Raw genomic sequence first — 15,994 nt, 5'->3', positions numbered from 1 at the left:
ACTATCGATAGTTTTTCATCTTTTAACTATCGATACTATCGATAGTTTTGCTTATCAATAGTATCGCCAAAAAAGAGCTATCGATACTATCGATTAATTATCGATACTATCGTTTTTTGGTAAACTATCGATAGTTCGATCGAAAACTATCGATAGGGCACTATCGAGCGGCAACACTATCCCAGACCAACGGCTTAACGTGCCTTACGAAGCACGGATCATCTTACTTTAGCCAGTAAATTCCTAACCAAACTAGGGACCACAAAGTAATTAGTAATTACTTACCACTACTACACACTTAATAATAAAACAACATAATATTATTTCAATTAATGAATTTATTTTCTTATAAAATTAACAGTATACATAATTATAATGTTTAAGTTGTATAATAGAGATATTGTACCTACCACAGATCATAAATGTACCTACTTACATAACTTACAAGTTAAAAATAAATATGTTGCAACTAGTTGCAAGTTCATATTACTTCTAATTAGTAAATATTTAAGACAAGTAGGTGATTGGTTTAAACATTTAAGTAACTTTCAAGGGCTTAACTTCTCCATAATTTTTTTCTAAATGTTTCCCTTCTATAACTTACTGTAAGATTAAAGTATATTTTAATGGAATACCAACACACCTACTTAATTGGTTCCCCAAAGCGCAGTTTGCCCAGTTTGGGGACCCCTGTTTAATTAACCATTATTACTATCTGTATTTTTATAATGAGGATCTTTTTCTTAGGGCGCTGTACATCTTCTACGTGATAATTACCTATTTTCTCATTACTCGGGTACAATACAAAAATAAATGTTGCTTGATGTTTGGATCACATTATGTATAGAATTATATTGCTGCCTATATTGCTTTAGTTTGATCAGAATAATAATGGGCGCAAGATGTAATTGTGGCTTGGTGTAATAAAAATAGTCATCATTTATACCCAAAAACAAAGATAAATGCATATGTCTGTTATCCATGAAATTAGAACGTTAAAGAAAAAACAGTACAGCGCCATCTAGTTTTTGAAGAACGTAGCATAGAAACTCCCTCATTACGACGTAACTTTACCACAGATAGTATAAATAAGATGGCGGACAAATGAAACAAAACAAATATAGTTCTTTTTTCTTTTTTTTTGACGTGACTTGCCGCAGATGGCATTAACTATTCGGCCGGAGCAAATACAGTCCTCACTCACTCAGTGTACTTATAATACGTCTTTTTATTGTTTGAGGTCACTTCAATCATGAGCTCAGTAAAGTCATCGCTCAATTTTACATGCATCACTGGTTGGTCGCCCGACCCTGGGGTAACCTGGCCCACTGTTGGGACGGTAACATTGCCCACAGTTTCCTCTGTTGACATACCGGGCATATTGTTCACTAAAGCCATGTTATACAAGTTGTTTTCAGTCGGTATAGACACGTGGGACATTGTGGAGATAGTTCCCACTATTGGGACTTCGGGTATGTCGGCTTGGGTCACCCTTGGGAGAGCTGAAAAAGAAGGAGTATTAAAAAAGAAAAACAACTTCATTGCATATAAACCCAACAAAAGACGGCAATACGGCACACCTATCTGTGCTGTGTTTATCAAAACTTACAAGTCTACACGTTCACAAGTTACAAGTTATTCACAAGTACATGTAAATTACGTATATCAAAAAAAAATAGACACACACATACATAATCTCACGGGGTAAGCAGATACTATAGAATTCCATTTGCTTCGATCCTACCGGGGTAAGCAGATACTATAGAATTCCATTTGCTTCGATCCTGACACACTTCTCTTGCTTTCTCCACATTCATCAATCCAGTGGCGGATTTACCAGTAGGCTGAGTAGGCTGAAGCCTAGGGCGGCAGATTTTAGGGGGCGGCAAATTTGGCCCAATTTTTTTTTTGTCTTACAGAAGTAAAATAATAGATATTATATCTATACACAAAGAAACAAGTGACAAGAGTTATAACATTTTAGTAATGCACAGTATACTGAACATTCTTACGTCTGTACGGGCTTCAACCGAACATATTTTGCTAACTTTGCGCCGTGTTTTTGGTAGCGCTGTGCACTCGACTATAATTAGTATCGAATTTTAGAGGTCAGTAGGGGCGGCAAAATTTGAATAGCCTACTAGCGGCAAATTTGTAAATCCGCCACTGCATCAATCGCTTCATACACGCACGCCGGTTCAGAGTAGATCGTATTAAACCTTTTCTAAGGACATCTCCAATTTAAAAAAAAAGAAAAAAATCCAATCCAATTTCAAAAAAGTAGAGGGATTCTAAAATATACTTGTGAAATAAATATTGACGCTTGTAACATGTAATTTGCATGTGTAGTTTTGATAAACATATTCTTGTAATAATGAACATTTTTACAAGAAAATTTCTTGTAATACAGGGCTTGTAAGTTTTGATAAACAGGGCAGTGGTATAACAGAAAGCTCGGCGAGACGTTGGTACTTAGTCCATCTTGCGATGGATGTACCTCTGACTACCCCAATTGGGATATAATAGTCTATAGACTAACATTATCATGGTATAAGAAGACCAGGTATGCTCAAAACTGCCAGATAGCATTTCAAGGTTAGCCCAGCTGAAGTCATACGACCCTGTGTTGCCATTTCGTGAAAAAGAAATTACCCACGTCCAATGTTTTTAATTTACTTTGCAAGGAAATTGTGTACTTTTAGTAAAAGATTTACGTATAATTGTAATGATTTTTATATATGTGATAATTAAATAAATAAATCAATTAATTTTCAATAATAATTAATAGTCCTTGAAATGTTGGAGATACCAATTGAATGGTAACACTTACGTCATCAATGGGCTAGCAATGGCGGCTTGTCATAGGATTGAGCATACCGTCTTCTTATACCATGAACATTATAATGGCAGACTATGTTAGTGAAAACTGCACTTTAGATGTATTATTAACTCAATGGTACAGTCAAGATCAATATAATGTACCCACTTTAGGACTCTGTCGCACTAACATATTTGACATTTAGTGAGACTTACAGTTAAATTTGTCAAAAAAGTTAATGTGACATGGTACCAAAATGTATACATATTATATTAAGGCTCGTGACCTTACAAGTCAGTGTACAACAGGACCGTATGTTTAATAGTAAAATCTCACCAGGACCAACACGGGACACTGAAGGCCCAGGGACGCTGCCTCGGAACTCTGGCTTCAATTCGACCATAATTTGACCATCTTTGATCTCGTTCACATCTGCAAACACCACCTCAGGGGCACTTGGCCCTGGGAATCCTGACAAAATCAAAACTATTTTGTTAACTTAAGTACATTTACTATTTGTGCTGTTTCCGGTACACACTATCTAAGTTTATTTTAAGTTATATCTGTCATTTTCTTATCCGCCGAAAAGGAACGGGACGGGTAATCGACAGGCATAAAATTTATGGAACACACGTCAATTCTAAACTTCCGAAGCATGGATCATCATCGGATCATCTTACTTTCGGACAATCAGGTGATCAGCCTGTAATGTCCTCATCAAAGTAGGGATTACAAAGTATTTTTTGTTATATTCCCCTCCGGGATTCGAACCCAGGACCTCCGGATCGTGAGCCCAACGCTCAACCACTGGACTTTTAGATGTTTTTTTCCAATCATGCCAATCGTAAGACCCCTATTAATAGTCAAAATTCTATTTAAATTCTAAACGGTCTTATCACTTACTGTTTACTTCTGTGATCTCTTCATATTTCAATTTCTTATTCGGCGTAACTTGTTCCGTCTCTTGTGACAGTCTCTTTGTCTGTTCTTTCTTCTTCTTGATAGTATTCTTAGGTGTCTTATCTTCTGGTTTCAATTGCATTACTCTTTTCACTTCCTGTGGGAATTAAACTCTTTGTTTGGAAAAGATTACCATCAAAATCCTATAAAATATCTTAATAACATAATATTACGTAATTCCTCTGGTTTTGGTTTCATAGAAGACCATTAACCCGGCCCCAGGAGGGTCAGAGTCATCTTCTCTGCCCTCCACTGGGGCAAATTCTTTTCGGCGCGTCCTTGCCGCGGGGGTGGGCGCCTCTTGCTTCAGAAGGCCGGAGTGAGATAGTGGCTAACGTAGAACCCTTGCTAAGGTCTTCACCCGTATCCCTATACGGGTGAAGACCTCAACGGTTGCTGAGGCGGAAATGGGAGCCATCGGTACTACATTTCAGGACGGAAGTGGCAAGTCACAGGGACTGTAACCTGGAACCTGACAGAGGGCAGCAGTAACTGTCAGTACTATTCAGATGCGGAGAACAAGAGACCTCGTACGGCTTTGAAATAGACTACTCTGGGCGCCATCCCACCCGCGTCAGAGTACTGCAGGGCGGAAGGCAAGAGGGAAACCACTGCCCTATTTTTCCCTAAAAAAGCAGCATGAGGGCTCTTAAATTATTGAAAAATCAGCCTTAAATCTAGTCTAGTGGTTAGAGCGTTAGGCTCAAGATCTGGAGGTCCGAGTTCGATTCCCGATGGGGACATTGTCGAAATCACTTTAAGAGACTGTCCTTTGTAAGGACTTTTCAGGCTTGAATCACCTAAGCGTCCGAAAAAGTAAGATGATTCCGTGCTTCGGAGGGCACGTTAAGCCGTTGGTCCCGGCTTTTAGCCGTAAAAACACCTCTACCAACCCGCATCGGAGCAGCGTGGTGGAGTATGCTCCGTACCCCCTCCGGTTCATTGAGAGGCCTGTGCCCAGCAGTCTTCATCTTCTATCGTGTGGGTTGTGAGGTGGATTACCAGCCTCATCAACTCTGGTGTCAGGGTTATTATTGAGCCGCCAACGGCCCCTGACATGGCTCATGTAACGATTACTCACTTACCAGTAACTAGTAAGTAGTAACCGGGACCAACGGCTTAACGTGCCTTCCGAAGCACGGAGCATCTTACTTTGGGACAATCAGGTGATCAGCCTGTAATGTCCTAACCAAACTAGGGATCACAAAGTGATTTTTGTGATATGTCCCCACCGGGATTCGAACCCGGGACCTCCGGATTGTGAGCCCAACGCTCAACCACTGGACCACATAGGCCGTTTGCCCAGCAGTGGGACGTATATAGGCTGTTTATGTATGTTATGTAAACAAAAACCTACCTTTCGTATTTTCTCCTTTACATCTTCTGACAAGTCAATCCCGCTGTCATAGTTCTTGGCGTATTTGGTGATGGGCTCGTCATCACTGTCACTGCCGCTCATCACCGCCTCATCAGCGTCCAACATGGCCGGTGTCACGTGCTCTGCACTGAACAGCCTCTTCCATTTCTTTGTCAATTTGTCCGCGAATTTCTGTTGAGTAAAATATTTGTTTTAAATACAAATACTTCATACATTGTTTTAAGTTTAAGCGGTTTTTATCATAATTAAAACATATAATAACGGGTTCTTACCGCGTTTAAAATAGGGATATGTAATATCGGGAGTCTCATATCCCTATTTTAAACGCGGTAAGAACCCGTTATTATGTGTTTTAATTATGACAAATGTTATTACAAACATTATACAAAACAAGTTTTACACACATGGACGAAAGATACAGATTAAACTGGAAGAAAGTTTGATAGTCTCAAGTTGAAACATCTCCCTAGCATTATCTTATCTTATATGTTAATGTGTGTATATTTTAATGTTGTAAATGTATATGTGTGTCGTAGATTTTACCTAAATAAACTTTTTTATTATTATTATTATCCCGTTTTCACAGAGTCCGCTTACCTAACCTGAAGATTTGTTTTTTTCCGGTTATTTTTACAGAAGCAACCGCCTGTCTGACCTTCCAACCCGCGAAGGGAACACCAGCCCAATACAGGTTAGGTGACATACCTCCGAAAATGCATTTCTCGGGAATGTGGGTTTCCTACCGCACGTGATAATCATTTATGATCCAAATATGAATTCGAAAACAAAATCGACATTCATTGATTCGAATCCCGGTGGGGACATACCACAAATATCACTTTGTGATCCCTAGTTTGGTTAGACCATTACAGGCTGATCACATGATTTTCCGAAAGTAAGATGATCCGTGCTTCGGAAGGCACGTTAAGCCGTTGGTCCCGGTTACTACTTACTGATACTGTAATTGAGTAGTCGTTACATGAGTCATGTCAGGGGCCTTTGGCGGCTCAATAGTAACCCTGACACCAGGGTTGATGGGGTTGGTAATCCACCTCGCAACCCACACAATAGAAGAAGAACAAGTTAGTACAGAAAATATAATCAGTTTCCTTCATAGCCTGTCCCACGTATATCTTTTTGTGGTACGTGGCCTGGATAGCCCCTCATTAGAACTTAAAACAGCCTCCGTGGTCTAGTGGTTAGAGCGTTGGGCTCACGATCTGGAGGTCCGGGTTCAATTCCCGATGGGGACATTGGCGAAATCACTTTGTGAGACTGCCCTTTGTTTGGTAAGGGCATTGCAGGCTTGAATCACCTGATTGTCCGAAAAAGTAAGATGATTCCGTGCTTCGGAAGGCACGCTAAGCCGTTGGTCCTTGGCTACTAGCCCAAACACCTCCACCAACCCGCACTGGAGCAGCGTGGTGGAGTATACTCCACACCCCCTCGGTTTGATTGAGGGGAAGCCTGTGCCCAGCAGTGGGACATGAATAGGCTGTTTATATATTAGTACTTAAAACTGAATGGTCTACGTACAAACTTGACCGGGCGTGGTATCCTGAGCATGTAGTGTTGCGGGTGAGCCTCCAGCATCTCGCACTTCTGACACAGATCGTAGTCGCGGCAGCTGACGCACTTGTACCTGAACCCGACCACTGCGCGGGCGCAACTGTTGCACACTATGTCTGTGTGCGTCGGCTGGTCGTCTTCCGATTCCTCTGTTGAGATTGAATTGTTTTTAATGACAGTTCTTTATAGCATTGGTTACTGAGATTTTTTTTTTCATCATGGCTTAGTATCCTCAGCAATATAATTATGACGAGATCGCATTCGAGATTGACAGAATTGAGCGAATCTCCTTCAGTTATACTTTTTGTTTTGATTATGCTGATTTCCAAAGAAAACTCAATTATTTAGTTAGTAATATTGAAGAATAAAAGTTTTTGTTTTCTTTCAAAAATATTTTGTTTTAATTATCTTCACTATCATCACAAACAAGCAGGTTTCATCGTTTTCAGCCATGCTAACTTTAAATTTTTTATGAACTAGTCGAGATCCCGAAAATTTCGGGATCTGGCGGGATTTCTATTTACAATCCCGTGGGATCTCGAATTTACGATCTCGAGACGATACGACATTAGTATGACGAGGAAAATTTAATAGCCTTGTATGTAACGGTCACGAGCATTAATATGTATACACTTTGGTACCATGTCACATTAACTTTTTTTTAAATTGAACTGTAAGTCTCACTAAATGTCAAATATGTTAGTGCGACAGAGTTCTAAAGTGGGTACATTATATTGCTCATGACTGTACAATACAATACAAAAACTCTTTATTGTACAAACATAAGAAAAATAACAATTACCGATAGTAGAAAAGATGTACAATAGACGGCGTTATTGCTAAACGGCAATTTCTTCCAAACAAGCTTAGGGTGAAAAAAAAACTGTTAATAGAAGGTAGGTAGGAGGTTTTATAGAGTGATGTGCAGGTCCTAGGAATGTTCCCGAAAATTGCTCTTTCTTGTACTCTGGGTCTCATCTGCCTAAAGGTTACGTAATAAAGCTCTTTTTACATAAGTTTTATTTAATTTATGTGCCTTTTTATTGCTGGGAACGTTCCCAAAGTAGCAACAACACATCTCTAGTTTTATAGCTAGCTAGGTTTTGTATGGATATTTTGTAGATGACATAGGTTCGATAGGTAAATAGGTGGTAGTTTAACACAATACCTTCTTTACACCAAGACCCTGGAAGACACAACGAAGGCACGGCATCAGGGCACAGGTGACGGTTCTTGACGCTGGCCGGTGTGAAGTGTCTCGAACAGAATCGATGTGATACGGACAGCTTGGCCTGATCCTTTTCCAGTAGTTCTTCCCTGCCTGCCGCTTTCAACCATTGCACTTGCCTGGGATTACATAACATAAACAGCCCACTGCTCACAGACCTACCCTCAATCAACCGGAGCGGGTATGAAGTATGGGGTATGGTTGATTGCGGGGAAACCTGCCGTGTAAGCAAATCAAATGCTTAATATTATTTTCGTTTAATGTGCTGAAGCAGCCTGGTTCGCCTGCAACCTTATTACGTCTATTATGATCATATTAATTTAGCTTACGTGGCGTTGGACAGAACTCATGATGAGGTCTAGAATAAAAAAGGGTACTAAAGACATCACAGAATGGTACCCCAGAGATGGTAAAAGGCGAAAAGGGAGACCAAACAAAAGGGAAGACGATCTACCACAAGGTCAGAGAAGATCAACAGGCGACAGACAGGTATGGCGCTATAAGGAGGAGGCCTATGTCCTAGGACAGCCCGACATATAAATAAACTTATAGATAATTAAGTAATAAAATAAAACTGTATAATTGTTGTAATTTCATAAGATTTGTATGCGTATGTAGGTATGTCTATCTGTAGTATTATACACTGGATGTCTCCTTATTACGTAGGTCAGCTGGAAGAAATCTGTTTCTTAGAGATAAGCTAACCTGTACTGTCTGTTTTCTTTGTGTGTTTCTTTCTGTGTTCTATTACGTACAAATAATTAAATAATAAATAAATAAATAATAAAAAAATAAATAAATGTCGAATAAAGGCTATTTTTATTTTATTTATAATTATTTAGCTTACATGCAGTTTTCATCAACACTTATGTTGTCCCAATAGTAATAGTAATAGACAGTGATACAGCTTACCACCTACATTGGTTTAACAGAAAGTTTGGTGAGGTGTGGGTCCTTAGTTCATCTTGCGATGACTACCCTATTTGGAGATATAGTTGTGAGCTTATGTTGTTATGTTCATATTAGATACATAAGTATTTAGATAAATGTTTGTTTAAGGTCATAATTATATTGAGTATGATTAGGCTGAAACTGTGTTAGACATAGGTACGTGAGTCTTCAAAACTTATGTCACGGTTTTGACAAGAACATTATCATTGTCAAGCTACTAAAAAATGAAATTATAACCTAAAATATATCTTATGATAATTACAACAAACTTCTGATAATATTCTTAACTAATAGCTAGAAAAGATGGAAGTACAGCAGCTTGGAATTGCGATAACTGCATTGGGTGTACTCGGATTCCTGTTATTATGTTTGCTTTTATATTTCTTAAGTAGAGTATATAGATAAATATCGGAATTAATATAGTTACAAAATTTTACCTATGTCTTTCTTTTGGTAGACTGTAGAAATTTAAATGCTTATTTAATCTACTGTTACGGCCACATCCTTGAACACAACAGTAATTAACCATTTTCAGTAATATTTCCAGACAATTTTACTGAAAAATCACTAAATGTAAACAAACATTGAAGACAATGTTCCAGTAGTCGTACAATATTCAATTGCATTATTTATCTTTGTCTAGCTTGCGGTGTTACATGTAAAGCTTTCTCATTTTACCATGATCATAAAATATCGTGCTAGTGGAACAAGAGGCAACATTTGACAGCAGGATGAATATACAAAGATCTAACAAAACAGAAAAAGAGAGCACTACATTGATTTGCACGAAATAGCGCCATCTTGTGTCAAGTAGCTATAACTAATGTAAATTTTCATGATTATTCTCCAGTGGAACGAAACATTTTATGATAAGTAAATAAATTTAAAACATACATACCTGTATTTTATAATTAACACAGGTTTTGCTTCTTAGGTTGATAGTAAAACGAACATCGATACATAAATCAAACGCAAATTTACAAAACATTTTTTAAATCGTATTTTATGACAAAATATAATAGAAATATGTGGCCTTTTTTTAATGTATTAAAGGAATCCGTTATCATTAAATAAAATTACATTCATGTTTAACATAAGTATCACTATAACATAATAAAAACAATTGTAAAAAAACCGTCACTTTTATAATTTCATTTCCATCGTATCACGAAAATGTTTTTAAACTCTGTCCGTGTTTGTACACAAGAACACACACATAGACATTTCAGGCGCATTGTCCTCGACCGAGACATTTCCAGAGAGTTCGAGTCGATTCGACCATGATCTATCACAATCTACCTATGTAGTAGATAGACGAGCGACGAACGAGTGAAATAAAAATTATATTCAAAATTGTGCAATTTACAGTTACAGTTATTTATAAAATACAGCTGTTGTAAACCGTTATTATTGTTGTTACGTTAATCAGGGTATCTGAAACTTCAAGGCCACGGTGGCCGTTCCATTTTAGCAGCAGCTGTTTTTTGCAAACCAGTAATATAGTAATATACTTACATCGAAACCACTCGAGTACGAATTATGCTGTCGTTAAAAAGGAGCTTGGTTTCTTCATGATATGTACCTAGAGACCTATGTTTTTAGATGATTTTGCAGGATTTTGTGATTTTTTTAGGTAGGCAATCTGTACACGTAGGTAACTATTGGGGTGTAGGGTCATCATCATCATCAGCCCATTAACGTCCCCACTGCTGGGGCACGGGCTTTCCCTATGAATGGATAGGGAGATCGGGCCTTAAACCATCACGCGAGCCCAGTGCGGATTGATGGTTATTAACGACTGCTAATGCAGCCGGGACCAACGGCTTAACGTGCCTTTCGAAGCACGGAGGAGCTCAAGATGAAAACTTTTTTTTGTGGTCGCCCATCCTATGACCGGTGCAGACCATGGATGTAGGGTAAACAAGGTAAAATTTCTAATTTATTTAGGTAAATAAGATAACTGAAGCCGTGTTTTAAATATTTTATTTCGACCTACGTCAAATAAGCGGTAGGTATCTATCTATTCGACATCAATACACAATGGAAAGTCCACATAACATGTGCATAAAAGTACCTATGTAGGTACAATAAGATTTGCCTACCTACCTGAAAAATTTAAAAACAGACTTACTACCTAAATTAATGACTTGTAAATACGCAAATGGCTAATTGGGTAGGTACTTACCTACTGATAGTTTTTATATTATTAATGATTTTTTTAATTACACGCTGATAACACTGACTTATAGTTACCATATTCTGACTCTATACCTACCTACTCTAAGCGAATAAATGATTTCTGATTTCTGATGTCCGTTTGATCTCTACTAGGTACTTTATTGTTCCTTCTGTGCAATAAAGTACTTATTACGTATTGTGGGTTACTCCCACCCCATCATTCCCATTATTCTCCTCTATCGTGTGTTGTGTGGTGGTTTACTTATACCTGTCCCCGACTCCAATATGTAGCAAGTTAACTCACCCTAGTTGCCTTGAAGAAATTGCTATTTAACAATAAGGCCGCTGATTGTACTTTTCTTGTCACATTTGTAATTATTTTAGTGATGTGTTTATAATATGTGCAATAAAGCGTTTTTGTATTGTATTGTATTGTGGATTACCAATCTCAGCCAGTCTTCTGTCAGGGTTATTATTGAGCCGCCAAAGGCCCCTGACATGCCTCGTGTAACGATTACTCACTTACATCAGTAAATAGTAACCGGGACCAATGGTTTAACGTGCCTTCCGAAGCACGGATCATCTTACTTTCGGACAATCAGGTGATCATCCTGTAATAACCTAACTAAACTAGGGATCACAAAGTGATTTTTGTGATATGTCGCCACCGGGGTTCGAACCCGTAACGACGAGTCGTGAGCATGGCCGGATCGTGAATTTGTGGGGCCCTGGGCTGAAACTACTTGGGGGCCTATCTTAATACTCAACTAATAGCAAAAAAATATTTTAACAGACTTTTTTTCAAATTATGGTCTACTTTTTAGCGGGATCTGGGGGCCCCTTGTAACCCCGGGGCCCTGGGCTGCAGCCCAATCAGCCCATAGGTAGATCCGGTCGTGGTCGTGAGTAATTTGATAATTTTTGTTATTTGTAACTTTATAGTTTTTCATGTAAGTAGTTACGTAAACAATTTAACATAACACAACGTAAGCTCAAGACTATTTCCAATGAGAGACTTTCCAACTACGTTCCCCAAAACAATATAGATGGCGTTGTTCAGAGTTGCCTTCGTATATGCCTCTGCTATAACATTATCCTTTTGATAAATTATGTACCCAAGCAATGAAAAAACAGGTAATTATGACGTTAAATCTGTACAACGCTATCTATAGGGTGAATCTCAAAATTTCAAGTTTGGTGGCGAAATTTCATATTATTTTTTCGTGAAAAATTGGGTTCCGACATGAAAAAGATCCAAAAGGATCCTCGGTTCCGACATGAAAAAGGAATTTTTCAATTCCCAATTTTCCCAATTTTTCACGAAAAAATTATATGACAGTTCGCCACCAAACTTGACACGTTTTTGGGAAACGTAGCATCGAAAGTCCCTCATTGGTTTAGTCAGAGGTACATCCGTCGCAAGATGAACTAAGTACCCACAAATCATCGAGCTTTCTATTAGACCTTAAGTTTTATGTGTTTATGTTACACCTAGATTCTTTACAATACATAGGTACCTACCTAAACTAGTAATTCGGATATGATTTTTGTTACCAAAACCTCGCAACACTTGTCAAGTGGTCCCTCTTTGTCGAAATTCTTCGGCTTGAAATTTATTTAAGTGGAAGAAAATCACATTAAAATATGATGTTGCGACTGAAATGAGCATTCTTAGAATACCTACTCCATAAACCGCGCATGAACATAAAATACAAGAAAAACCTAATTCTCTGTCTTTGTTTACACACAGATGATTTTGTAGACTGAACATTCGCTTGTTTGGTGTAAATTCCACATGACTTTCGGTAGAACATTCTAGACAGGACACATTCCAGACTGGCGGGAAAATCGATACCCACATGTTGTAGCATTTCAGGTCTCATTTCCTAACAATACAGTCTAATTTCCTGTAAAACTCCTGTGTTTCAGTTCGATATTTGTACAGATATAGGTAAAATGTAAGCACTAGGTTGACGCATGCGTGGCTAAAGGCGCGGCTGTTTTAATATTAACTTTTATGATACCTAATCTACATACCTATGTACCTAGGTAGGTACATTGATGTTATCTTAGTATGTGATACATAGGTATCACATAGGTGAAAGCAAAATCTGGTAAAATTAAGTAATAGTACTTAATTTTACCAGATTTTGCTTTCAATAGGTACAATACAATATTTACTTATTGCACGACTACCCAAAAAAAGAACAGCAGTCCATGTAATCATATACATCTTAATAATATAAGATGTATTAACACGTCCATGTCGTGCAGTGCTTACTACTAAACTAACCAAAAAAAATACTGCTATAGAAATCAAAATAAACAATTTGACTTTTAAGAATTAGATGATGGTGCCATACTACCATAGAAATGTATAAACTAGGCTGAGAACTCTCAAACTTATCTACCGTCTCATAATATTACGCGGCAGTCTAGACGGGTTATCTAGAACATTCCACCCGACGTAATACAACTTTTATGTTATAATAGGTATGTCCTTGACTGGTTTCACGTCCCCTTGGCCTTAATATATACTTATGTATAATATATTTATTATTAGCAAGTAATTCGTCAGAATTTGCTGGTGCGAATGCGCTTTGAATGGTTTGAAACAATTATGTTCAAGTTATTTTTTAACGTACCTATCTATTAGAAAATATGTATGGTACGATTTCTTATTGCATTTCTACCATTATGGACAGACATTGTTTTCGTATTACGATTTTGAGGTAAACGATGAAATCAGAGACTATGAATCAGAGTTATGGATTCATTGATATTAGATGCTTTTGTCAATGAATAGCAGGTTATTAGAAAAGAAGATGTCTATCCTGTAAACCGCTTCTCAAGTTAGACGAGTGGACCAAACAAGATAATTTTGGTTTTCAGGACTGCTCCTATTAGTTGTCTTTTGTAGTCTTAAAACTGTTGGATATCTTGACATATAGAATTTACTAAATCCAATGGTAGGTGACATAAAACACTGTAACAATAAGTAACTCTAAAATATCTGCTAGGTACACTTTTCGATCTATTTGCTTTGGCAACAGCAAAACCTGTTTGGAAGTCTAGACCACTAGACTGCAAACTGTGGCGTGCAATTCCGAGCTAAATATAGCTTGTATAATGCTGGTTCAATGATCGGACGACTGGTGTCAGGGCCATATCGAGTGACGAGTTTCGAGACCATTCATTGTATATTGTATAACCAACGTATTGTTTGGTTGTTGCATTTTTCCATCTGATATCGTGGAATGTTCAGTCACGCTTACGTCCTGTTTTGAAAAAAGTGCTTTTTATTGTACGTAGACTTTCTTTGCCTACCAACTTACCGTTTTTATCATTACGTTTAGGAATTGAGTCTTATAATGAAACGAAGGGCGTAATATACGATCCCGACGACCCAATTATTCTAGCCATAGAGGCGGCCAATCAGCTCGTGACAACAAACACTTCAAAACCCCGATACCGACCCCGCCGGCGTGGTGGACGATTTGGGCGCTTATCGCTATCGATCCACTAGGGTCGATTAACTATTTCAAATATTTTCCTCTCAAACGACGCCCTGAGCCGACGTTCGCGCCCAATTGAGCACACTCAGGCCTGTTGTCTTTAATTTTGTATCGGATGTGCCCATCACTGCTCCCTATTTGTCCGGCCAAGTAGTTAATGCCATTTGCGGCAAACCTACAATAAGTCACGTCAAAAAAAAAAGTATTACAATGAAGCAGTAAAACTTGTAATAAAAGTTTAAGGTAATGTTTATTTTTTTTATGACATGCTGAAAATATACGACTGATTTAATTAAGCTAATATTTTTGTGACTAGCCGTCTTAAACGATTGTTGCTATGCCACCTTATCGTACTTATCATAACAACAACAAAAACCTTGTTTATCAGACAAAAGTACATACGTAAAAACTTCTAGATTTTGTTATATTATCAACCTGAATATTCTAGACGGATAAATGCATGCCAAAACACTTGGCAACAAATGTTGTTTACAAAAAATGATAAAGTGAATGCCAGACGCTCGCTGTCAATCAAACAGTTTTATATTTCGATAGTAAATAAAAATATTTTAAAGCATATCAAAAGCCAAAAGGAAAAGGAATTTTCCAGGTTGTTTATTTAATGGATTTTGAGGGTACCTACCTACTAACCTATCTACTAAAATATGCTATCCTGTTGGTAGACTGTCTATAATAATCTTATGCGAATATTCAGAATAATCTTCGATTAGTCTGAAACAAATTTCTTTCGAACTGTCCTGAACTCCAAGATAGCATTTGTATTTGCCGCTCTGGGTACCCGGCATAAAAAAGCGTGATTCTTAAAAATGTCTTAAGTAAGCCCTACCTTACCTAAAACATTTTTAAGTATTTATGACACAAATAATGCCATAAAGCGAGTATTATTTATTACCAAAGTAGGTAGGTCAGGTACATCGAATATTCTAGACGAATAGCATACTTACCTACACTTGTTCGAGTATTTACACTTAGCAACGAAGCGTTTGGTTACTAAAAAAATTACCTATCAAATGAATGCCGTACCACACGCGAAATTCTCTTTATTTTTTAAAATAATTAGGTTTAATTGTTTTAATTAATTGGTGAAACCCAAAAGCAAGGAAATTATCAAAATATTTCATAAAAGTCTCATATTGTAAATTGGATCGTCCTATGTATGTATTTTTAATATTAAATTACCTTCAGTAAAATATTGAAACCTCCCTTTACAATTGCCGGGTGAGTTAAAAGACGAAATTAACTTTGCAAAAAATACCTATTGCCTTTGTCCTCACAAATGTCCTTCAAACGTCCTAGAAAACCCTCCGGAACACGAACGACCCATCAAAACATCCTATCTCGATCCTTCGCGAAAACGACGTCATCAAACAAAACAC

At 37.7% G+C, this 15,994-nt stretch overlaps 1 protein-coding gene across 1 annotated transcript; it reads right to left on the bottom strand.

Moving 5' to 3' along the window:
• Nucleotides 1-318: 318 nt before the first annotated feature.
• On the bottom strand, nucleotides 319-9,500 carry LOC126377888 (uncharacterized). The gene is made up of 7 exons (XM_050025940.1): nucleotides 9,342-9,500; nucleotides 7,894-8,072; nucleotides 6,693-6,874; nucleotides 5,136-5,327; nucleotides 3,722-3,875; nucleotides 3,155-3,289; nucleotides 319-1,502 (listed from the first exon to the last, which is right to left on the bottom strand). The coding sequence occupies exons 1-7, from the start codon at nucleotides 9,431-9,433 to the stop codon at nucleotides 1,201-1,203; spliced, it is 1,236 nt and encodes a 411-aa protein (XP_049881897.1). The 5' UTR covers nucleotides 9,434-9,500; the 3' UTR covers nucleotides 319-1,200.
• Between the last annotated feature and the right edge of the window lie 6,494 nt (nucleotides 9,501-15,994).

This window comes from Pectinophora gossypiella, chromosome 24, assembly GCF_024362695.1.
Source record: "Pectinophora gossypiella chromosome 24, ilPecGoss1.1, whole genome shotgun sequence".
Lineage (NCBI taxonomy): Eukaryota > Metazoa > Arthropoda > Insecta > Lepidoptera > Gelechiidae > Pectinophora > Pectinophora gossypiella.
This window is presented reverse-complemented; position numbering and strand designations above follow the sequence as displayed.